General features: G+C 46.1%; 1 protein-coding gene across 1 annotated transcript; it reads right to left on the bottom strand.

Annotated features, from left to right (window-relative positions):
- Window positions 1-1,240: 1,240 nt before the first annotated feature.
- Window positions 1,241-22,567, bottom strand: NDFIP1 (Nedd4 family interacting protein 1). Its single transcript, XM_076349717.1, has 8 exons — window positions 22,482-22,567; window positions 9,915-10,002; window positions 8,593-8,723; window positions 7,550-7,637; window positions 7,239-7,363; window positions 5,290-5,356; window positions 4,581-4,686; window positions 1,241-2,230 (listed from the first exon to the last, which is right to left on the bottom strand). The coding sequence occupies exons 1-7, from the start codon at window positions 22,524-22,526 to the stop codon at window positions 4,583-4,585; spliced, it is 648 nt and encodes a 215-aa protein (XP_076205832.1). The 5' UTR covers window positions 22,527-22,567; the 3' UTR covers window positions 1,241-2,230; window positions 4,581-4,582.
- Window positions 22,568-23,778: the final 1,211 nt, after the last annotated feature.

Genomic DNA, 23,778 nt, shown 5'->3' on the forward strand with positions numbered 1-23,778 from the left:
TTGGGGGGGGCTGTGGGGGCGTGAGGGGGAGCAGTGACGTGACGCTGAAGTTTCAGAGATGCCATTTCAGGCACACGCACTACAAAAGGTGCGATGCAAACCCTCCCACCCAAGCAAGCTTCAGGAAAAATCACATTGCTGTGTCTTCCGCAGAGGTCACCGTGTGAGGCAGCACATTTTAAAACCTCCACGGAAACCACAGGTACTGCCCATGGGAAGGGCCGAGCCAACACGGCCATCTCCCCTCTCCGAAGGACGGAGCATGCTGTTTTCCCCGACCAAATGATGAAACCTGTTTCTGGGAGATTAAGTCTGAATCCTGTCTGAACCTGCTCAGAGGTTTACAATGCTGGAAGGAGAAAACAACCTGGCTGACAAGATGCGGGCAGGAAGGCCAAAGGTATTTGTTTGGTCACTGCAGATGACCACAGACCTGCCACTTACGTGGTATAAAGTGGCTGAGCTGTCACAGACCCAAAAATAATTATTTGAGCTTGGAGTCGGTGTTAACTCGGACCCACAGACGTGGGTTGCTTCAGACCCCGTCACCCACCCGCTGTCGGCAGCACATCCCTCCCCTGCGCCCCCAGAACCGCTGTCATGCAGAGGAATGATTGAGCTCTAGGTGTCTGCAGCTTCAGCCCACCGAATGAAGAGAAACAGGAATGCCAAATATTCGAGTTCTCTGAATATACAAGACCAAATAAGGCCCAGATGCCAAGAGAGTAAACACAAGGCTGATCTACCAAGTTTGGGCAAATGTGATTCAGAGTTCCCTAATGCTACAGATTTTGCCTTGCAGGATAAACGTAATAATTCTCTCTGTGTACACTTATTCTTGTTTAAAAAGGAAGTCTCTGTGTAACCTCCATCCATCTTTGTCAGCCCCACTGCTTGTTTGTGAGGACTACACATCTGAGAAGTTCAGCCGTGAACCAAAACCACGAACAAACGGTGTCACGAGGCAGATAAGTTATGTATGTGAGACTACGGAAAAACCCAACACAGCCCCAAAAGCGTATGGAATGGCCGCTTCCTGACCTGCCAGGCCGGCACTGAAGACTGCCTCAGGGCTTGAAAACCTGGTTACAAAAAGGAAGACAGACACCTTGAAGCGGAGATTTGTGTTACACCTTCGGTGGAAAAGTAATGAAATTCCCACGGATAACCTGCATTTGTAATCAATAACCAGGTGCAATAAAGCATGGAAACTAAATTAAACACTGTTCTACAGCAAAAATTGCTACATAAGTGACATTTATTAGTGTTCCGCTATATTTACAGTTTTAACATAGTAAAACTCCAAAGTGAATTACCACTTGGCAGAAAGCACGGAAGTGCACATTAAATCTACATTTATAACGCATCATAGTCTCTGCTAACACAAATTATAAAAGCAAGAATTACAGGTATGTTAGGAATTGTCTCAAAAGTCCCAAGCCAAAGAAAAGAAAAAGGCCTTTGTTTTGCAAGGTAATTTTTTTATACAAAGCTGCAACGTGATCTTTCATTTTCACACTACCAACGTGTACCGCGAAAACCCCTATACAGTCCAAAAAGTAGGTAGTATGAAAGTAAAGTATACTACAACATGGAGAATACAGACTATTAAAAAAAGTAATACTTGTGCCACCTTCAAAATAACACTCTCTCCCGTCTACACCTCAAGAACCTGTACCGCACAGACCCGTTTTTCCTTTCAGCCGCAGACAGCACAGGTGCTGTTGGATTGAAGCAGCAGAAAGGTGTGCAACCGCAGCCACGCCGTCACCTCGACTTTTGAGATCATCCCTTCGGGCCGTCAGCGTTACGCGCGCTGTACAGGACAGACCGGCGTCCAAACCCGCTCCCAGGATGGAGGAGGAAATAAAGCAAGCCTGTCCCCTGCTGGCTCCGGGGGCAGGGCTCATGCTACCGAAATCACTACAGAAACGATCTATATAAGGCTTTATTAGCACGTCACAGACTCGACTGCAATAGCTTTTTCAAACATTAGCCACTAATGATTCAATGATTACAGAATTCTGCATTAATTATTAAAATTTTACACCTAGAAACAAATAGAAAGAAATGCTTCTCCTTTTTTTTTTTTCCAACAGTACTTTTATTTATTTTAAAGCAGGTGATTATTTTTTCTTCTGCTCCAGAGTCTTGATTCACTTCCTGCAGGTGCCCTGTTTGTTCTTGAGGGAGAATTCACTAATGCAGGAAGACATTTGCCAGAAAACATCTGTCGGAGAAGGATATTGAATATTGAAACTATAGTTAGATTGTTATTTTGGATAACAGGAGGATGTAGTTCACAAAGAGTGCAGGATGTCTAAAGGCTTATAAAGTATCTCAGTACACAATGACGTGACTCTAGCAAAACACTCAGTAGTTTTGTGCGTATTTTACAGTTCTGAAGAGTGAAAATTCCTTAGGGGAAAACAGATACCAAGTGAGACAATGCTCTTAGAAACATAGGAGTAAAAACATGCAGGTGTATGGAACTGCACTGCATTTGCGCTACGAGAACAAAATGGGACTCTCTGGTCTTTAGTTGCTGCATCCACCCAGGATGATTATGACTTTTGTATCTTTCTATCAAGCGTTCTGGTGCGAAAGAGACAGCAGCTCTCACAAACTGCCTGTTCCAGCCACGCTGGCCAGAACTATTTAAACCTGAGATCAGCACAAACCACTCGCACTTGCCATAGAGCGCAGGTACTCCGCCGAGACGCTGCCGAGGATCACGTCCGTTACCAGCACACGCAGAGTGAATGGTAAACACCAAGCTTTCGATTAGATTCGTTTCCACCAGTTATTATTTTCTGGTTTGCACTAATTATTCCTCTCCTCCTCCCCTCCTAATTTTCTAAAAATTATCCCTGCTTTAAAATGAAAGTGATCATTCACCATGCCCTTTTCATTATGTCCTGCAGAGGAAATCTAATCTTAAGAACAGTAATACACTGAAAATCCAAGTCTTTTGTGGTTTCCCTGCTCAGAATTTAGGATTAAAGATTTATTTTCAGGGGAAGTGTCAAAGTCGTAATATTTAGAGATTATTCTGGACATTTATCTCAATATATCTAAAAGAGAGAGTGCTTTTTGAAAGCTCTAGAATGACAAAAAAATTAAACAAACAAATAAATAAAAATTTATTAAAAAAAAACCCCAACCCTCTACACCTCCAGCCTCACAAGCAAGGAGTCAAGCAAGGTCTCTAAAACTGTCATTTCAAATTCCAAACATAGGAAAAGCCTGTGCAACAAGAAACCACACAATTTTTCATTTATTAAAGGAACTAAGTTTCAGTAAAGAAGCAAAATTAAAAAAAAATTTCAGTGAGAACAAACCAGAGATGATAAAGCTGATGCTTAACGCTCACACTATGTGACCATACAACTGGGGGAAATAAACCCTCTGGTGATTCAGCAGGAATCTGAGAGGATATTACAAATCCCGGAGGAGGTCATAAACCGTAACTCTGTTAAACAGAACTGAAACACTTAAATAAATTGACTGAACTATTTTTACACACTATCACCAGTGGAAAACTCAAGCTGGAAAACACTGCACAATACCCGTTTTGTGCAGCATGTTCTCATTACAGACTAGAAACGAAGCAGCATCTTACGCAATTTGCAGTTTCTAATAAAAGGGAAGTGCATTTGGAAAATCAAGCCTCGGTTTTAAAAGCTGAACAATTTAATGACCCCCAATTTAAAGCTGGGGTTTGTTTGGTTTCTTTATACCACTGTCCCAGCTGCAATTGCTTCAACCCTGTCTTGGGGAAATCTACTGTTATGATATTTCTAAAGGGAGCACCATGTTGCACTCGCCATCTGGGAAGCAACCTATTACAGGATTTCCTTCCCCTCAGGGAGGGACAGTTAATGCAAGGCCATTATCTGCTGTAAGCAGGAAATTATGCTAGAAGGGTTCAACTACTTAAGGCTCCTTCTTTAAAGTCCCATTCAGAAGGCAGCAACCTTAAGATTCAGCCTTAAAGCGAAAGGCTTTTAGGCATTAAGGTTTTTGAAAGATGTTCAGGCAGGACAGTATGTTCAAGTATGTGGGAGGGGTTTTCAACGAGCAAAGGTGCGCAAGAGTTTAATTTCTTCAGGAACTTGGCAGAAAATTCAAACAGCACGCAAAATTCAGACAAATTATTCTTTGTGGGACATAAGGCAAAGACACTGGCACAGTCTTCTAACAATGTTTTATGACCTTTACTCATGTTTAGGACATACCATGTTTCAGGCGTGCTATTTATTCTGAAAGACACACCTGCCAAATACAGTGCAATACCAAGGGGCAAAGATTTTGTTCTTACAATTCAAGTTATGCAATCTAATGAATATACAACTCCTCAAAGCAAAAACTCAGGAAGAAATGTCAAGTATTCCTCTGCTCCCCACCATGCCAGTCTGGACTCTGTAGAAACAGGAGCTGCGTATGGGATACCAAGAAACAACTGTTTTCTGCTGCCTTGTGTTCTAAAAATACTCAAGCGAAGAAAAGTCTAGCCTAAGAGAGTCACTAAATAGAGTTAAAAACAAAACAGAACAAATTCAGGAAAGCAGAAAGTTTACCTTTAGTAAATAAAGAGAACTCTGGTTCTGGGGAGAGTGGAAAAAGTATCTGGCATCTTCCTAACCTTTGCATAATTAATAAATCCTCTGAGAAACAGCAGAAAACCTAGATGGAAGAAACACATTTGTCCAGTTAACACAGGTGTTGCTTCTTCAATTAGAGAGGGAGCAGTTCAACTCACCGTTACTAGTACGGAGGGACCTAAGTTGCTGGGATACACAATAGCCGATTTAATATAAGATTTTTTTTTCTTTTTGTATCAATGACATCTAATCTTTCAATTTCAGGCAATCTCAAAAACAAACTTTCCTTAGGCAATCACAGAACTTTTGACTCCAAATGAGATCCAGTCGCTTCCAAGGGGGGGGGGGGGGAAGACAGACCACAACACACCCTTCCATTTAAGATATAAGAACAGATACAACATCAGTTACTATGAAGACAAGCATTGTTCTCTTCTTTACTCCTTCTGGATGACGAACAGGATGCTGCCACCAAGAAATGACAACAAAAGGACAATGTTTATGTGTACCTTTAAAACGCAGCAGGCATTCAGTAAGAGGAGGAGTACTCTGAGGGTTACATTTCAGTTTTACATCTATACGCACATATTTTAATAGCCAGTAAAGCTATGCTCACAAAAGCCCTAATTGCACTTTGCAAAGTTTTAAGTATGCATTCCCTCTTCCCCCCAGAACAAACACTCACCTAGTACAAGGAAGACCCACCAAAGCCAATACTGGCCATCGAAGTAACCAGGAAAATAGGTGGAGAACTAAAAAAAAAAAAAGAAGGAAAGAAACAAGTTAGAGCACGTGGCAGTTTCTGAACCCAAATCTATTATCACCAATTTCAGCAGTAACCAGATAAAGCCTGCTGCATACAAGAGAGCTTATAGAATGCCACATTTCATCAACTGCACGGAGTGCAGGGAACAAGCTACCCCCACGAACTTTCATTTAAGGTTTTTCTACATACGTCAGACCAACTCTAACCAAGGGGAATGGAACAGATTCAATACCCAGCCATAAACTCTTGCAATGAGTGGAGCAGAAAGACACTACTGAGCAAATGCTTCTGTTTTCCCTGAGGTCTCTGATGCTTATAAACCACAGTTGCAGTTTCTGAAAGGGAAGACCAGGTTTGCAGCAGTGCATCACGCTAATTACACTGTAAGGTTGGATAGTATAGCAAACAAAAGTACAGCTAACAAAGAAAGCCCAGGTCTGTGGAACCCTCTGACAAGATTTTCTATTGTGAAAATTACTGCCTATTGAATAAAAGGCACCGACACTATCAGAGCACCAAAGTTCACTATGTCAGTGGTAAATACAGTATAATTTTTTTTGTTTTCATTCTATTCAAGTTTAAAAACCTAACAAAAGGTAAGCTTGTTATCAAAGTTTAAATCAAATCCACAGTTAAGGTCACCTGTTTCTGTCATAGCTCTTAATCCAGCAAATAGTTCTTAACACCACCATGACAAGATGACCCCAAAAATCTTAACTTTCTACAGAAAAAGTGAACAGATGCTGTATTTACAAATTACAATTTCTAGCCCAAAGAGATTAGGTGTGAAGCGACAGCCCTAACGCTAATGCTCTCTACTTCTACTTACGCACAGCTAATGAGATTTTTTGCTTGAAATTCCTAATTTGGCCTGGGATGTCTGCATGCCATTTTCACAAACACCTTCTTTTCATGGGCTCCAAATAAAGCTTTTCTGATATTTTCTCACAGTCCCTCCAAAAAATAGTTTGACTTTTCCCCCCCCCCACTCCTTCCAGCATCAGCACATCTATATCCTCCCCCCCCCGCCCGAAAGGTTTCTCTTTCTCCCCCTCCAAGTTTTAAAAACACTACGTCAGCCTTTCTTGCTTCCGTAGGCAGGGGTCTGTGCCCAGCAGGGCCCTATCCTTGCACCCAGGCTTCCATAATACAAACCAGTTCTGATTAGTCATCCCCTTCCTCTCCCTGTGTGATCTGGTGGAGGGGAGCACAGTGGATGTTTTAACAGCCTGGATATGCCCAGAGTTTATATGGAAATAAAACAAAACAGAAAAGCGTGCTTCTTCCTGATCCCCTGCTGCTTGTGCCGCAGGCATGTCGCACCAGAGGGCACCAGCGGGCTTCTCCCGTCCATGTGACAAAGCGGTGGCTGCCTCTTCTTCCTCCAGCGAAAAGCAAACCTCACACCTCCTAATTTTTAAGTCCCTATTTCCCTCTCCTCATCGGCTACCCCACATTTTAGAGAAATTTGTTTGTTTGTTTGTTTTTCAGAGGAGCACCTAAGGAACTTCATACTGGAGAGAAACGTCCCTGTGCTGACGGGAGGGCTTGCTTTATCTGGATAAATGTTTTACAAAGATCAGATCATTGTTACTGCTCAACACACAAACACATTTTGATCCAATACAGCAGCTCTGTCAGAGACAGCCATACTTGGGTGTGCAATCTTTATTCTTTTATTACAATAATAATTCCAGCATATAAACAGGACAGAATGATGAAAAAGCTCTGTTCTCAGTGGATAAGGGGCTCAAAATCTATTTCGTTATAAAAAGCTAAATTTATAACTTCAGTATAAATGAACTAAAATGAGCGAGGGAAAAAGAGTAACAGTGTCTATGAACGTGTTTTTGCACTACACAACTTACCCTGACAATAAGGATCCACTTAATAAGAGACAGGCCAAACCCAGAAATGGCTCCATATCGTCCTGCAGCTGAAGTAGTCAGACAGAAAGACAGGAAAAATCCAATCCAGTTGAAGAGGAATGCCACTGAGAAAGCAGGAGAAAAGCAGCAGGTCAAGCCCTCTTTATATTCCAAGGGGAAAAAAAAAACCAAAACCCATAAAACCCTTGCACACAGGTTTTTCCTGGTGCTACATAAACATAAGTGTGAAAATAACTCTAGCTATTTTGGGTCACTGCCTGAAAAAAAAGTAAGTTCCATCATGTACTTACTGAAAAAAGTGAGCATGAAAATGCCATCATTTCCTATCCTCAGCTGGTCGGTGTCGTCAAAGTCATCCCGTGTCACAAAGTCGTCATCCTGCAAATCAAAGGGAGGCAAGACGTGGGTGGATTTAAGTCAGTCCAGTCCATACAGCAATCCCAGCTGTGCACGTGGCTCTTCAAGAAAGGGCCAGCAAATTGTATAGCCCTCAAAAAGCAGTGTACAATGGAGGGATACAAAATGCTTCATTTAAATTTAAGGAAAGCCCCCCACGGGGTGGGGGGTGGAATCCTAAATCTCAAAAGGCTCCACATGCAAGCAGGAAAAATTCCTGCTTCTCATCCTGAGATGATTCAGGGCATGAAATATTAAGTCACTAGCAGTATTTCGTCGGGTTTTTTTAAGACTGTCAAGATTGGGCATGTTCTTGTTCTCACTGTAGAGAATTCCCCTACTCATCAAAAAAATTAAACTTGTCATCTCAGCAAGGAATTTGGCTTCTATGAAGAAGCATAACGAGCAGTAGACATCTAATGCTAGCAGGGGTGGAGGAAGAGGCTGAACAAGAGATAATGTTGAAAAAACAAGAAGAAATAAAAAATGAAAAAATAATTATTCTGACGGAATGGTTTTATCATCCTTGTATCAGCTACACTGACCTCTGGAAAAGTCAACTAAGCAAGCGGCAGGAGTATCAAGGGTAGATATGCTAGATGGCTGAACAATTAATCCTAAATCTTTTAAAAAAAAACAAGAAACAAACAAACAGTGACAGTGCACACAGATACAGTACAGTTCCTCTGTCAGCTTGCCAAACTAATCTGGATAGCACATGCTGGCATTATTGAGATGTCTTACATCATCCTAGCTGCCCAGAGGAAAGTTAAAAAAAACCCAAAAAAATTAGCCACAGAACTCTTGGGAGTGTGTAATATCACCACCCCAGAAAGCTTAAAAAAAAAAAAAAAAGTCATGACACTTGATCGGCAGGAGTTAAACCAGAAATTCTACAGAAGAAATGTGAAGGACAGAGTCAGCCAAGCATACTCACTCTTCCAGGAACCAAGGGAATTGTGGCTTCAGCCTTGGTTCTCTCTGCCTCATCATAACTAGGCAGTGTTGTGGCCACGTTGTAAGATGGAGGCTTAGGAAATCCTGACTCATCCTTGTAGTCAAAATAAGCTGGGGGGAAAAAAAAAAGTTACATAGAAGGTAACTTGTCAGTCCTTAAGAACACCGTGTTGGGAATGAGAAGCATTTCAGATGACTTCAAAAGACCCCAATATCCCAGACTGCTAAAGCCTGCCCCCCCTGTCCCCTCCTCACCCTTCTAGCCTCTTGCCATCCCAAAACAGAAAGTGAAAAACACGGGAGCACCTTATACCTTATCTAACACAAAGCAATATGCAGAGCGCTACTTTAACATACCTGGCTGTACTTATTTTTAAAACAATGATACATGCTGTGTCTCTCATGACTTCAATAAACATAAGTAGTCATATTTTCAAGTCCAAGTGGTTTGAGTGAGTCAAAGAAGGATCACTGCAAGCCTCAATTTTTCCACAGAGACTCCAAACTGTTTTCTGATGGAGGGGAAAGGGATTGGAACAAAAATCAAACAGCGTTTCTGAGCCCCAGTCGCTGAGACACACTAAGGAACCAGAACTAATAGGACATCTTTACGGTTAGTGTGCCAAGGCAGGACTCTCAATAGGTAGCTTGAGAAACACAATATTCAAACTTCTATCCAAAGCTGGCTAGCTGTTGGAGAGACTGACATACAACTGTATGTTGTATTTGGTTCACAAATCTTATTTGAACAATGGACTATGAAAGTTCTGGAGGGGAAAAATGAAAAGATTTACCTAAGCCAAAATACTCTGATATATAACCAACACAAAACAAGCTGGTTTGCTAAAAGCTATTAGCGAGCTACATGACAGTATGATGATTCAGAAGTATAACCCTTATGACCAGTATAAGTATAACCCAGACCTGAAAACTGCAGGAAGAGTGAATTCTTTAATCCCTTTTAAGTAACAAGTCCTTTTTGGAAGGAGCACAGCATCACCCAAATGCCAAATAACGAGAGGGGAACCACAAATCCTCACAGCACTTTGATTTTAACTGTCTTCAATCTACTAAGAACACTGTGAAATGTAACTTGAACACCACTTGATGGGATGACATCAGATGAATGTAGCCAAAACGCATCTTCTAAACCACATGTAACAATAGTCTCTCTGGATCAATTCTGGTCCTTTGCAGCCTTGGTAAGGATGCTGCAATGCCACCCGTCAATAAGGAGAACAATTAAGGAGGTAAGAAAGAACAAGAGAGCAAACCTAGCTATTTCCTTTCAGTTAAATTTACCTGTATTCTCCGCAGAAATGCTGCTGTAAGGTGGAGGGGCATCATTCACCACTGGTGCAGTCTCGCCTGGCTCCTCTTCATTCTGCAGCTGAACAGACGCACACACAAGAGAGGTTAACAGGGTTTCTCAAGTTCTGTGAAATTACCCCTGTAGTTTTAATTGCACACAACAGACTCTTCTGGAAGAAGACTGTTCTACGGCACCATGGGACATCCGAGCAGCTGCTCAGCTTCCCTCCGAAGCACTCCCACTTGAAATGATCAATATGCCATCTCAGCTTTAATGTGTTTTTAAACCACATCCTCACACACCTGGACTTCGACAAAGCACAGCATACATCTTTCCAATACCTTTCCATTTCCCTGGTACTTCCTCAGATTCCTCAGCTCACACTGCTTAGGAGCTGCAGTTGCATCTGTTTTAGTCGAGGAAATATCAGGAGATATCCAACAAAAGACTCCATTGCTGCCTCTGGATTTGCTAAGGAAGAGGGTTTTTTCATGGATACATTACATAATGATACACATAAATATGAATCTTGCCATTTCCCTTCAACCTTTCACACTGTATGACTGAAAAGGAGGCAGTTTATTTTGTGCACTGTGCTTCCCACAGGCTCTGTATAAATAACCGTACAGCTTATCAAATGTACGGTGTCACTTGCATGAAGCAGGTATGCAAACGCAGGCTTTGATCAGAGAAGCTGACAATACCGGGCCAGAAGCGTTCAACGCAGAACACACCAGAAAGGAATTTACAAATCAGCTGCCACCTAACTTTTCTCTTCTTTCCATTTCTCATCATCTCATCAACAAAGAAACTGAGATTTTATGCAGAAAGACAACTCATTTCAAAAAAGCACCTTGGGACTGAACCACATGCCTGAACAGAGAGGTACTACCCTCTTTTGTAATCACCACAGAACAATAGCAACCCTGCAACTTCTTCCCTAACATCTTCTTGAACTATCCCTCCCGCACACCCCTGCTAATACCCTGGAAGCCATCCATGACATTTTGCTTTCTTTTCTTTGGAGAGACATGTTGCCATTCAAGTCCTTCCCAAGCATTTATTGCAGGGCGGGGGGAGGATATGTTCTTCTTTTACTTGTATGTCTTATCAGGAAAGAAAAGAAAAAAAAAAAAAAAAGTCAGCTCACACTTCTAAATGAAGGTCTTGTTTTATACATAACTGTTCTGCGTCTTGGGTTTTTATTCCTTTTGCTGCCTAAGATCAAAGATCAGACTACATCCATGTCCTCTGTGAAAGTCAAAGCCAAAACTTTTCCAGATGTTTTAAGTGCATTCATTGGGCGTTTGCATCCAAACCACAGCTGCATGTCTGAACTGTGAGACATCCAAGTCCTACAAGCTTGCTGAGAAGAGCGTGGATTGTTTTATTTTCTCCGCCATTAACTGGACAGCTGCACACCTCCATCAGCTACACAACCGCGAGCATGCACGGAACGAGTAACTGCAAGTCGGTGGTTCATTGCACTGCAGCCAGACACAATGTCCCCACTGGCTTTCCACCTCCTCGGCGCAGAGGCTGCCGTCCTCCCCACCCTGCCAGCACAGCTGATGCGTCACAGTTCCCGATGCCAGTTATGGCAAAAAGATTTTAAACACGCCTGCTGTTGAAGGAGTTTAACCTAGTAAGGTTTAAATTACTTGGGTTAGCAGGCAACGACACGAGCAGTTCTGCTGGCAGGTCCAAGGGGTTGGCCAAGAGGGGGAAAGGGAAGAAATGACACTAGGAAGCACTGGAAAAAATTCAGCAGCACTGTCACCCATTCCAGCTCAACCAAAACAACAGACCGTCACAGAAACAGGACTCTGTTTCACCATCAGATGAAGATCACCTTGCTACTCTAACAGCAAGCCTCCGTCCTCTCCCCATTCACATTTTCTAGACTGGAAAGGTGGAAAAAAGAGGAAGCTGGTCAGCCCCAAGCTTTCTGGGTAAGAACTCCCCACACGGCACAAAGCTGAACCACTTCCTTGAAGAAGGAGAAGTTAATTAAGCAATCTGGACGAAAATTTAATCCGTATTACACCAAGAGCACCTCCTAGCACAGATGCTGTGGCTGTCAGCAGGAGACATCTAAAATACTGGCCCCCAGCCAGATGTGAACCCACACCAAATCAACCCTGTTCTGCGCCCCAGGAGCGAGGCCATGGGGTACACAGGGTGGAGGTGGCAGGTACCTGCCTCGATGGCTGCAGCTTTAATTAGCCTCAGGACGCCGAGCAATTAACACGATAAGCTGCAGCAACTCCTACAACAGCAATGCATCTTCATCTTTTTCAAACCAGCTAACTCAGCATGAGCCCTTACCAAGAAACAAAAACGCCTTATTTTATAAACCCCATGGAGTTCAGTCATTAGAAGAAAATGCAAACTAACTTATGAAGTAATTGCCTATTAAAATAAGCTTTAAAAAAAATTTAAAAAAGAGAATACTGCTGCAGAAATTCAAAAGCAGCCTGAACACAGCACGAGAGGGGCAACCTAAGGGATAATCCAGTAAAACACCGAGAGTCAAACTAGTTGATTCAGTCTCTCCCCAGCTCTGGAGTCTACGAATTCTCAGAAAATGCTCCACCATGCTTACTTTCAGTCCATCCATGAAAATTCAGTACTTCTCCCCTTTTTTTTCTTCTGCCCATACAAGACCTAGCCCATTAACGAAGGAGGAAAGGCTCCGACACACTAGGGACACTCTGGATACCGCATGCCCTGCATTACCTGCTCTCCTAGTGAGAGGGTGGCAGAAATTAAAACCCTGATGTTCCTAAGAAAGAAGACGTATACAACCTGAAAGTACAGTCACCAAGGAGGGGGAAACGAAAGCACTAGACATGACAACACTGCAAGAGATGAAACAAAAGAAGACATACAGTGGAGTGTAATATTAAATCCTACCACTGGAATTCTTACCAGATTCTTCTTTCAATAGTAAAAAGAAATACATATTCTTACAACTACCTCGTGTGGGAGAGAGCAAGCTGAACTTACTGCTAGCTTCAAACCACTACAATTCAGGTAATGACACAAAAAAAGGTAATTACTTTTTAAAGTTGAGCTAGAGGCTGTAGGAGGTATACAGTTATAGAAAACAGATTTTTCTTCTAATGGACAAGGTACGCAAATGCCTTCCAGCCTTTTTAATGATTCCAGGCATCTAAAATTCAACTAAGTGCTTATTAGCAAAGCAATAAGGGTTCATGTGACAGGAAGAATGAGTCATCAGGTCTCGCATGGCCCAGCACTGCTGCACTGCCCTCGCCCTACGTGTTCCACCTGCCTTGTGCAGCACCGGGTACACGCCATGAGGAAGGCTGCGCTGCTCGGGTTTGCAGGCAATCCCCCCCCCAGGCCGCTGCCGAGAGTCTTCAGAACCCGGAGAACCTGATTAAAGCAGCGTTTGGCTGAAGTCTGTTTTGCTGAGGCTGTGGGGTATTCTTTCTTTGAGTCACTGATGGTGACAAGCAGGACTCTTGTATTTGTGGCATTAAAAAACAGACAGTCTTTACAGCAATGCATACAGTTATTAAAACAAAAGTTTGGCTGTGATTTTTTCACCAGCTGGCTAAAACAACAGAAAGTTGCCTGACAGAACGGGGTAAGACCCAGGGACACTTATTTTCCAAAAAACACCATCAGAAGCTTGGCTCTGAGCAAGACATCGCTTCTGTCAGCCACTTCCCCCTGCTTGAGTCATATCACGTGTAAATACACACAGCACAGTAGCATTAAAGTTCAAACCTTACAAAATGTTTTGAAATATCTCCATGTAAAACTTTGACAAAAGCATTTCCAATAAATATATTTGTTAATTCTTCCAAATTTTCCAAACTTGGCACATGGGCTGCTGACAGAGTTTTGGATCTTTTTTTTTAACCTCCCTTTGCCCCAAGTCCTTAGGCTACATGCAAATATTCTTTATAACTAAATCAGGATTACTACAAGCTTCACCTTAGCAATATATCATCAGTAATATATTAACTCAGCAGTATATCATGAATGTTTATTGCATTTCAGTTCCTATTTTATGTTCTGGCACGCAAGGTAGAACTACACAGAAATCCCAGAGGAATCCTAGAATGAAGATAACCCTAATCAGATCTCATTTTTGTTGTTACTATGGTTTCTGTGAGGTTTCAGAAAGGCAAGTATTTAGGCTAATGACAGAAAGAGAATCGATATTTTTTAGAAAGGTGACAGGATTGATTTTTTCAGAACAATGAAATCATAACCTTTGCAAGCCAAAGATTAAAAAAAATAAATTAAAAAAAATGTGTATCGCTACTAAATTTGAGAGTACTCCAGCAAGGCAACAGCCTGCCCACAAAAAGGCTACACTTCACTCCCATTGCAACACCCCTTACTTTTCTCCTTCTGTATCTTTGGCCTTTTGGAAGCAAATGAGAGTTTCTGCCAACTCTGAAGGAGAAGTATTTTTACTGACTTACACTTCACTTTAAATGTACCCTGATTTGAAATCCTGATTTTTGCCCAATGCTGTTGCAGATTCCTATAACTTACTATCAGCTTATTAATCAGCAGGAATAATGGTAAGCTATTAGACAAGTCAACCCACATGCATCAGCCCTCTCCTTGATGAGCAAATAACTGTTTTCTCCCGTAGGCACTTCCAGTTCATTTAACCGAAGGAGAGTGACAGCCCTGAACAGCGTGTCTAGCCCAGCTACCCGTGCTCAGGCACGGCACGGCGTCTGCTGTGCAGCTCTTAGGTGACACGCTTGGCAGTCAGTCGCACTGCCTAAGCAAACCCTCCCTCCGGCTTCTCCCTGCACCGGGAGATGCTGATGCTCCTGCCCAAGCCTCACAGTGGGGAACCGATTCTCCCCAGGGCCCTGAGCACAGCCCAGCTCTGGGGAGCAACCTCCCAAGGTCTCTGCCAACCTGAGCTGCTCCTCCATTTTTAACAAAGGACTGAAAACCGTGCTTCCACTCCCCCTCCCCAAAAATGCTTTTCCTTTTCCAGCTGGACCAGCTCCCTGCCACGCAGCGAGCACACAGCTGCACCCACGCGGTGGGATGCACAGGGCAAGGACCAGAAACCAGTGGGAGCATCCACCTGAAGGGTACATTTGCAACCACCCTCCCAGCTACCAAGGTAAAAATACAAATCAAAACATCTTTTTTGTCCATCAAAACACAACCTGTGCTCACGAGGATGTTGTTCTTCAGTGACCCACTGCAGTTAATGGCCTGACAACATGGAAATACACCTCGGCCCTGGGAAACACGCTGATCTAATTCCCTCGCCTCTGTTCAAACAGGGAATTATACTGGTCTGACTAGACTGTAAACAAGCACTTGAGCCAGCACAAACCTGTGCCTACAGACTGTCCTTAGGTTTGAGTGTTCAAGGTCTTAATACAGAAGAAGTAGGTTTTAATCTTAGATAGCTGTAATTAAATTTCAAACACTTAAAGCCTAAGGCCTTGCCGTAATATTTAGGATCACATTAACCTTGTTTCTGGACATTAAGACATAGAATCATAGAATAGTTTGGGTTGGAAGGGACCTCTAAAGGTCATCTAGTCCAACCCCCCTGCCACGGGCAGGGACATCTTCAACTAGATCAGGTTGCTCAGAGCCCCGTCCAACCTGACCTGGAATGTTTCCAGGGATGGGGCATCCACCACCTCTCTGGGCGACCTGGGCCAGTGCTTCACCACCCTCAGCGTAAAAAATTTCTTCCTTATATCTAGTCTCAACCTACCCCCCTTTAGTTTAAAGCCATTCCCCCTTGTCCTGTCACAACAGGCCCTGCTAAAAAGTTTGTCCCCATCTTTTTTATAAGCCCCCTTTAAGTACTGACAGGCTGCAAGAAGGTGTCCCCAAAGCCGCCTCTTCTCCAGGCTGAACAACCCCAACTCTCTCAGCCTTTCCTCATAGGAGAGGTGTTCCATCCCCCTGATCATTTTTGTGACCCTCTTCTGGACCCGCTCCAACAGGTCCGTGTCTTTCTTATGCTGAGGTCTCCAGAGCTGGACGCAGTACTGCAGGTGGGGTCTCACCAGAGCAGAGTAGAGGGGCAGAATCCCCTCCCTCGACCTGCTGGCCACACTGCTTTTGGTGCAGCCCAGGATACGCTTGGCCTTCTGGGCTGCGAGCCCACATTGCTGGCTCATGTCCAGCTTTTCATCCACCAGTACCCCCAAGTCCTTCTCGGCAGGGCTGCTCTCAATCCCTTCGTCCCCCAGCCTGTATTGATACCGGGGGTTGCCCCGACCCAGGTGCAGGACCCTGCACTTGGCCTTGTTAAACCTCATGAGGCTGACACAGGCCCACTTCTCCAGCTTGTCCAGGTCCCTCTGGATGGCATCCCATCCCTCTGGCATGTCGACTGCACCACTCAGCTTGGTGTCATCTGCAAACTTGCTGAGGGTGCACTCGATCCCACTGTCTGTGTCATTGATGAAGACATTAAACAGTACCAGTCCCAATACGGACCCCTGCGGGACACCACTCGTCACCGATCTCCATCTGGACATTGAGCCGTTGACCACTACCCTCTGGATGCAGCCACCTAACCAATTCCTCACCCACCGGACAGTCCACCCATCAAATCCGTACCTCTCCAGTTCAGAGAGAAGGATGTTGTGGGGGACCGTGTCAAAGGCCTTACAGAGGTCCAGATAGACGACCTCTGTAGCCCTTCCCGTGTCCACTGATGTAGTCACTCCATCATAGAAGGCCACTAGGTTAGTGAGGCAGGACTTGCCCTTGGTGAAGCCATGCTGGCTGTCTCAAATCACCTCCCTGTCCTCCATGTGCCTTAGCATAGCTTCCAGGAGGATCTGTCCCATGGTCTTCCCAGGCACAGAGGTGAGACTGACTGGCCTGTAGTTCCCCAGGTCTTCCTTTTTTCCCTTTTTAAAAATGGGGGTTATGTTTCCCCTTTTCCAGTCAGTGGGAACTTCACCGGGCTGCCACAACTTCTCAAATACAATGGATAGCAGCTTAGCAACTTCATCCGCCAGTTCCTTCAGGACCTGTGGATGGATCTCATCAGGTCCCATGGACTCATGCACCTTCAGATGCCTTAGATGGTCTCGAACCTGATTTTCTCCCACAGTGGGCGGCTCTTCATTCTCCCAGTCCCCGCCTTCGCCTTCTGCGGCTTGGGCAGTGAGGCTCAAGCACTTGCCAGTGAAGACTTAGGCAAAAAAGTCATTGAGTACCTCCGCCTTCTCTGTGTCCTGGGTAACCAGGTCTCCCGTTTCATTCCGGAGAGGGCCCACGTTTTCCCTCGTCTTCCTTTTATCCCCGATGTACCTATAGAATCTTTTCTTGTTGCCCTTGATGTCCCTGGACAGATTTAATTCTATCAGGGCTCTAGCTTTCTTAACCTGATCCCTGGCTGCTCAGACAATTTCTCTGTATTCCTCCCAGGCTACCTGTCCTTGCTTCCACCCTCTGTAGGCTTCCTTTTCATGTTTGAGTTTGTCCAGGAGCTCCTTGTTCATCCATGCAGGCCTCCTGGCGTTTTTGCCTGACTTCCTCTTTGCTGGGAGGCATCGCTCCTGAGCTTGGAGGAGGTGATCCTTGAATATTAACCAGCTTTCTTGGGCCCCTCTTCCCTCCAGGGCTTTGTCCCATGGCACTCCACCAAGCAGATCCCTGAAGAGGCCAAAGTCTGCTCTCCTGAAGTCCCGGGTAGTGAGCTTGCTGTGCGCCCTCCTCGGTGCCCTGAGGATCTTGAACTCCACCATTTTGTGGTCACTGCAGCCCAGGCTGCCCTTGAGCTTCACATTCCCCACCAGCCCCTCCTTGTTGATGAGAACAAGGTCCAGCATAGCACCTCTCCTCGTTGGATCCTCTACCACTTGGAGAAGGAAGTTATCATCGACATCACAGAAAGAATTCCAGATCTTCTGAGCATTTTAATGTACCACTTTTTTTTAATTGTCATATGGAGAATGTTAAGTATCTTCAATGAAAAAAAAATCCCATTGTGCCACCATATATCAAATTTGGATATCTCACAAGCAGAAGCAGAAACAGAATGAACAGATACATCTTAACATTGAATTTTTCTTATTAGTCCCAATGACGAAGAATCAGAATTCACACACACACACACAAAACTTTTGCTACTTGCTTTTGGTATGGCTCCTTTTAGAACGCAATGCCAAGGCCACACAAAGAGGTATCACATCTCCTGTGAGCCACTTAACAACCCGAAGGCCTGAGGAACTGTTCCTACATCTGCTTCCCAGATGGGGTTACTGAGCCCCACGGAATTTCAGTGATGAGAGAAAAGTCACCAAAGAAGCCCAAGTAGGAGTCCAACACAATCCTGATACCTGAGATAGTATTTTTTTTAAAAGTTTGCATGCAAGGCTATTTTCTGCTGTTACACAAGCTGCATGATGATACTGGACTACTACTGTTTCACAGCATTTCCCAAGTCCTTTGAGTTTTAGAGACGGAATCTATTTTCCTTCTGTAATTACTTTTTCACATAGAATCGCTAAAACCTTGCAAACTCACCTGACAGGTACTGTTGCCTACAGAAGCGGGTGTTTCAGAACAAAACAGTGAGATTTCAGCCACCTGAACACAGATTGGGCTGGACATCGGGTAGCTTCAAACAAAGCGTGTGGCCCCCATCAGCTGCAGCAGAACGTAAGAGTGGCGGCTGTGCACGAGACGTGACTCGACTCTGCAACTTTTTTTAAAAATCTTTACTGTTACGTCAGCAGACACCTCCTATTCTACTTATACAAAAAAGAAAAAAATGTGAAAACAAAACCCACCCTGGAAATTTCCTTACTGTTCTTATCAGTTGCACGTATCTTTAGCAAGCACATCTTCTGCACACTACCAGTACCTCACCAAGGAAACGAATAGCCACTGACACCACTAATTCTAACTGCTGATACGGTATATTCTCATCTTTTAGTTACAATCCGCGCGCCCATTTCAAGTGAAAAATTCAATACAAGCTTAAGGTAAGTACAAGGTGACAACTGACACCTGCCTCCCTATTTCACTCCAGCCTTCCCAGATATTAAATAAGCACTGTGGTCCTTCATGGATTTAAACTGTATTCACGTTATATCTTCAGCAACGTATTTCTTCTACAATTTCACTGAAAGAAAACTGAACAAATGGAAAAATCTTTCTTCCTTATGTTTCCCATAGACACCTCCCCTTACAAAATGATTCTTGATCCATGTAAGCCCTCAACAAGCGGAACAGGAAGAAATATTGTTTTAAAAGGAAGATGTCTTAATTATTTAACGCACCCACCATTTTCTAGGTGGGTTTACATTACTCACATACATTTTCAAATGCCTCAAGTAAAAAGCACGCCTCAGCTAACATGCAGTGTAAACAAACCTATTAAAAGCCTGGCGATTTTTTCCAGAATGGAGGCTAGTTTCTATTCTAAGGACGAAAGACAGTTCTGCCACTGAACACACAATCCAGGGGTTATACTCAAAAGGCCTTAAGCCGCCTAATCCTAACAACATCCCGGCATAACTTTCCCAAAGGCAAGTCTAAATGACAACAGCCTCCCAGTGTCCCTTTTTGGGACACAGCACCGCCCAGAATAACAATACCAGGGCGTGCTGCAGCCTTCCTTCCTCCCAAATGTCTCCCATTCCCACTTCCAACAAGCACAGCCCAGTCACTTGGCCTGCAGAGGAGGAACCGAAACCAGCAGTCTGCCCCAGTCACCCTGCCCAGCTCCCGCACGCTGCCCCAGCCCGTGTTCCCGACAGAAAGGGGCCGGGGGAAGCCGAGATCCTTTTTCTGGAGTTTTAGCTTTATTCTTCATTGAGCTGCACTTCCTCAGTTTATTAGATCAGACTGCCACATCATCCAAAGGCGTCATCGCAGGCTATTTTTTATCGGATTATCTAATGCCTGAACAAAGCACAGAGGCTAGAAAGTTAGCTTTAGAAGATAAATCATATGCCATTGTACATCCCTTTAACACTGCGCATATCAGTGAACGGACACAGCTCGTGAGTTTGCAGCGGGGAAAGCTGCTGGGGGTGCATGGCCCACACACCCCCCATCTGCAGGGCAGCACGGGCTGAGGAACAGGGCAGAAGAAGAAACACACAGGTTTCAAACTCGTTTATCGATTTCTGTTGTCCTCAGGTTATCCTCATTAACTACCACTTTTTTTTCTGAAAATAGACACGCTCAGGGGATCCTACAAATGTTTTACACATTCAAATAGTGCCCACACCTCAACAGCGCTGCTCCTACACACGGGTCGATAGACCAATAACACTGCCAGGAGCAGGGGTTACACGACCCTGGCATGCTTGGACGGTGTATCACATTTAGCTATACAGGAACCGCCTAGTTATGTGACAAACTCCACTAATGCATTACCCTTCCCCCCCCCCCCCCCAAAAAAAAAAAAGATCAAGTTTTAAAACTCTCAGTTCTCCTCCACTGCCTCATAATCCAGTAACTTAAAGATTAAATGAGCTTGTTCTGAACGTCTCCAGGCTACCTCTACTTACTGGATCCTGTATTCAGCTCTAGCCCTTATGGTTACCAATTCACTACAAGTCTTTCTTTATTGGCACATGGTATGTTCGTTAATTGTACATTCATACACACAATCAGTTTCAGTGTATGGAAAAAAAATTGACACATTCAATGCTAGAGAGACTCTCCCACCCTCTCATCTCCTCTTCACCTAAATACCAACTCTGCATCTTTAGTTTCACAGCTTGCAGGGTTTTTGGAGCAACACAAGCATTAGGAGCCAGTTCAGCAATAACACGCTTTACAACAACGCGAATACCAGGGTTCTGGCAGAGGGCGAGGAAAAAGAAAGCAATTTCTAAGCAGCTACACAAAAGTAGATATATTTATATGTGAGTTTCTGATTCTGCACTCCGGTTACACCAGTCATTTCACGGGGCCTCCCTTATCTGTTTGTCTTTAGCAGTCTAAATCCTTCGGGGCACAGCCTGCCTCCCTAATCTCTGCAGTACCACACAGTTACGCTCTACAGCAACAGCGGTGTCTGCTATGTCTCTGTCGGATGTGTTAGCAGGATCTGGCGAAACGACAGCTTTACACATTTCTCTTTAAGGAAACCAGGATTGTGCTTATCGGTCAGGTACAGAGTCACTGAAGAGCAACGCAATAGTGTCCTTCAGCACATTTGGTCACCTATCTCCACGGGCTGAAGGTGGTGGGACATGAAGCTAGATCCCTTTGTAAAAGACGTTTGTCGGGGTCAACACCAACGGCAGGACTCTGACGGGAGAGGCGATTAGTGAAGAGACCTGGTTATCTGTACCTACCATTTCCGAGAACAACAGTAAAGAGATTTGTCTTCATAAGTGAACACATCTGTTTTGCACAGAATGAAAAAAAAAAGCCTAAGTTTTACTTAACTTTTACATTTCTAGTATGTAAAAAACCAGAGCTCTCCAGCTGCCATAATGAGACTAACATCCCATCCTGATGGGAAGGTGCATCTCGTATTCTGAAAAGAGCGAGCCTACCCACGCTGAAAATGCTACCAAGGTAAAGTCATAACACAGTGATTTCTTGTAAGAACCTCGGTTAAGCAGGAAAGTATTGTGTACCGTCTTGAGGGATTTCTCTCCCTTACTTTAAGCAACGAAGTCTCCACGTCTGCACGTCAGAAACGTGCGTGAGCAGGAGCCGGGTCACACAGCGGGGCCCAACCGACCCCGAACCCTTTCTGTGAGGCTGATACTCCTGACAAAACACATCCTCTCCTTCAGGAGGCAGGGAAGGAAGAACAACCCCAAATCTACGAGGGAGCTCTTTAAGGACAGTTTCTGGCCTACGGGGGTTTCAATCCAAGCCAGAGGCGACCGCATGTAAAAGATGAAATAAAATTAACGCTCGTCTCAAGACAATGCCGAACAAGTTCGCTCCTCGGAAGAGTCCACGCAAAGTTCGCTGACCTGCGGGCTGGAACCGAGAGGCCACGGGGCGTCTCTGCAGCACCGCAGGGGGCCAGAGAGGAACATGACCGGCGGGGACAGCACCCCGCGCACAAGGTCGCTCCGGCCCCTCCGCCGCGCTCTGCGCCGAGACCGGCCCCGGGAGCGGGCAGATGCCCGGTCCCGGGGAAAGGCCTGGGGCAGCGCGGCCCCGGAGCAGGCGGGGAACCGCTCCGCAGCCCAAGCCCGGCCCGGCCGCCGGCGGGGCCCACCGCGCCTCAGCGGGCAGCCGAGGCCTCCGCCCCCCCCACCCCGCCCCGGGCACTGCTGCCGCCGGAGGCCGCGGGCCCGGTCACCGCCCCGCTCTCCCCCTTTCCCCGCAGCGGGACAGCGGCCCCCGCGCCCGCAGGCCCGGCCCTGGCCCAGACCTAGGCCGACCCGCCGCCCCGGGAGACGCCCGGCCTCGGGCCAGGGCTGAGGCGCCGCCCGGCTCCCCGGGCCCCCGGGGCACGGCCGCCGGGGGGGGGGAGGCGGGGACGGCGGGTCCCCGCCCGGCCCCGGGCTCCGTCCTCCCCGGCGCGGCCTACGGAGCCGCGGCGCTCGCGTGCCCGCCGCCGCCCCCCTCACCTGCTGGTACCGGCCGCTGCTGGGCTCGGCGGCCGCGGCCGCCATGGCGCTCGGCGGGGCGAGGGCGAGCGGGCGGCGGGACGGGGGCGGGGGTGGCTCGGCGGCGGCGCTGCCCGGCCGCCTCCCGACGGGCGCTGTGGAGGCGGAGGCGGCGGCAGCCGGGTCGCTCCTCGCTGCAGGCTCCGCTCCCGCCCTCCGCCCGTTACGCTCGGTCGCGCCCGCCTCCCGCCCCACCCGCCCGCCCCGCGGGGACGGGCCAGGGGCCGCGTCCTGCCGCCAGCGAGAGCCGCCGCGGGGCTGAGCGCGGCGGTCGGCGGCGGGGTCGCTCCGGGCCGGCTCCGCCGGAGGGCGACGACAGCCAGCCCCAAAGGCAGCCCCAAAGGCAGCCCCAAAGGCAGCCGCGTGTGCCCAGCTCCGGACCGAGAGGCGGGGCAGGGCGCGGGGGGGTGCCTGGGGGGGGACCCGGCGCACCTCTGCCCACGGGGACGATGTGGGCCGGCAGCACATTCCCTGGCAGCTTGTGGGAGCTGAGAAAGTAACCCCACAAGCTGTGTGCACTACATATATGTTATGAAACTTCACGTATAATTATTCAGAGTGAAAACTTCCATAGAAAGTGTTGAAGAAACGCAGGGAGCCGGAAAATGGATGTAAACCCACGTTGAAAACCAACGCCGCCTCAGCGAGGACCCGCCAGGGCCAGCACTCACAGAAACCGGCGCTGTCCTGAGCCGGGTTAACCAAGCCTTGGTCATATACACCCATCACCTTTCCCCGTCACCGACACCGCACCGTCGCGCCAGCACGTGCCCGCACCGCCATTCCCAGCGGCGTAGCCGCGCAGGCAGAGAAGAGGCCTGCGACGTGCTGCACTGCAGCTGAAGCAAACACGAGATGTTGGCCAACTCCTCCGAAAGTGCCATCAGATCTTTAATATCCACATAAAGCAGATGGCGTCGCAGATTGGAAATCTCATTCCAAAAGAAGCACACGTAGGAAACCACGCAGAGATAGAAGTTTGTTTATCCAGAGAGTTTTTGCGTTGAATATTACATTGGTTAAGAGACTTTCCAGCTTGTGTAACCTTTGTTTTCTACATGCACAGTTCAGCTATAGTCAGGCTTGTACGAAACGACCCACATCAATCCCTAAGGTTGATGAGACTTAAATATAGCAGCTTTAGGATGAAGAAGGCTGAATCAGCCCCGCTGGGATTCCAAGCTGCAAATTCAGAGTGTCGCAAGCGTTTAAACCTGAGGACGTGGTTTTGAACTGCATACTCAGTCATAAATACAGG

This window comes from Aptenodytes patagonicus, chromosome 12, assembly GCF_965638725.1.
Source record: "Aptenodytes patagonicus chromosome 12, bAptPat1.pri.cur, whole genome shotgun sequence".
Classification (NCBI taxonomy): Eukaryota; Metazoa; Chordata; class Aves; order Sphenisciformes; family Spheniscidae; genus Aptenodytes; species Aptenodytes patagonicus.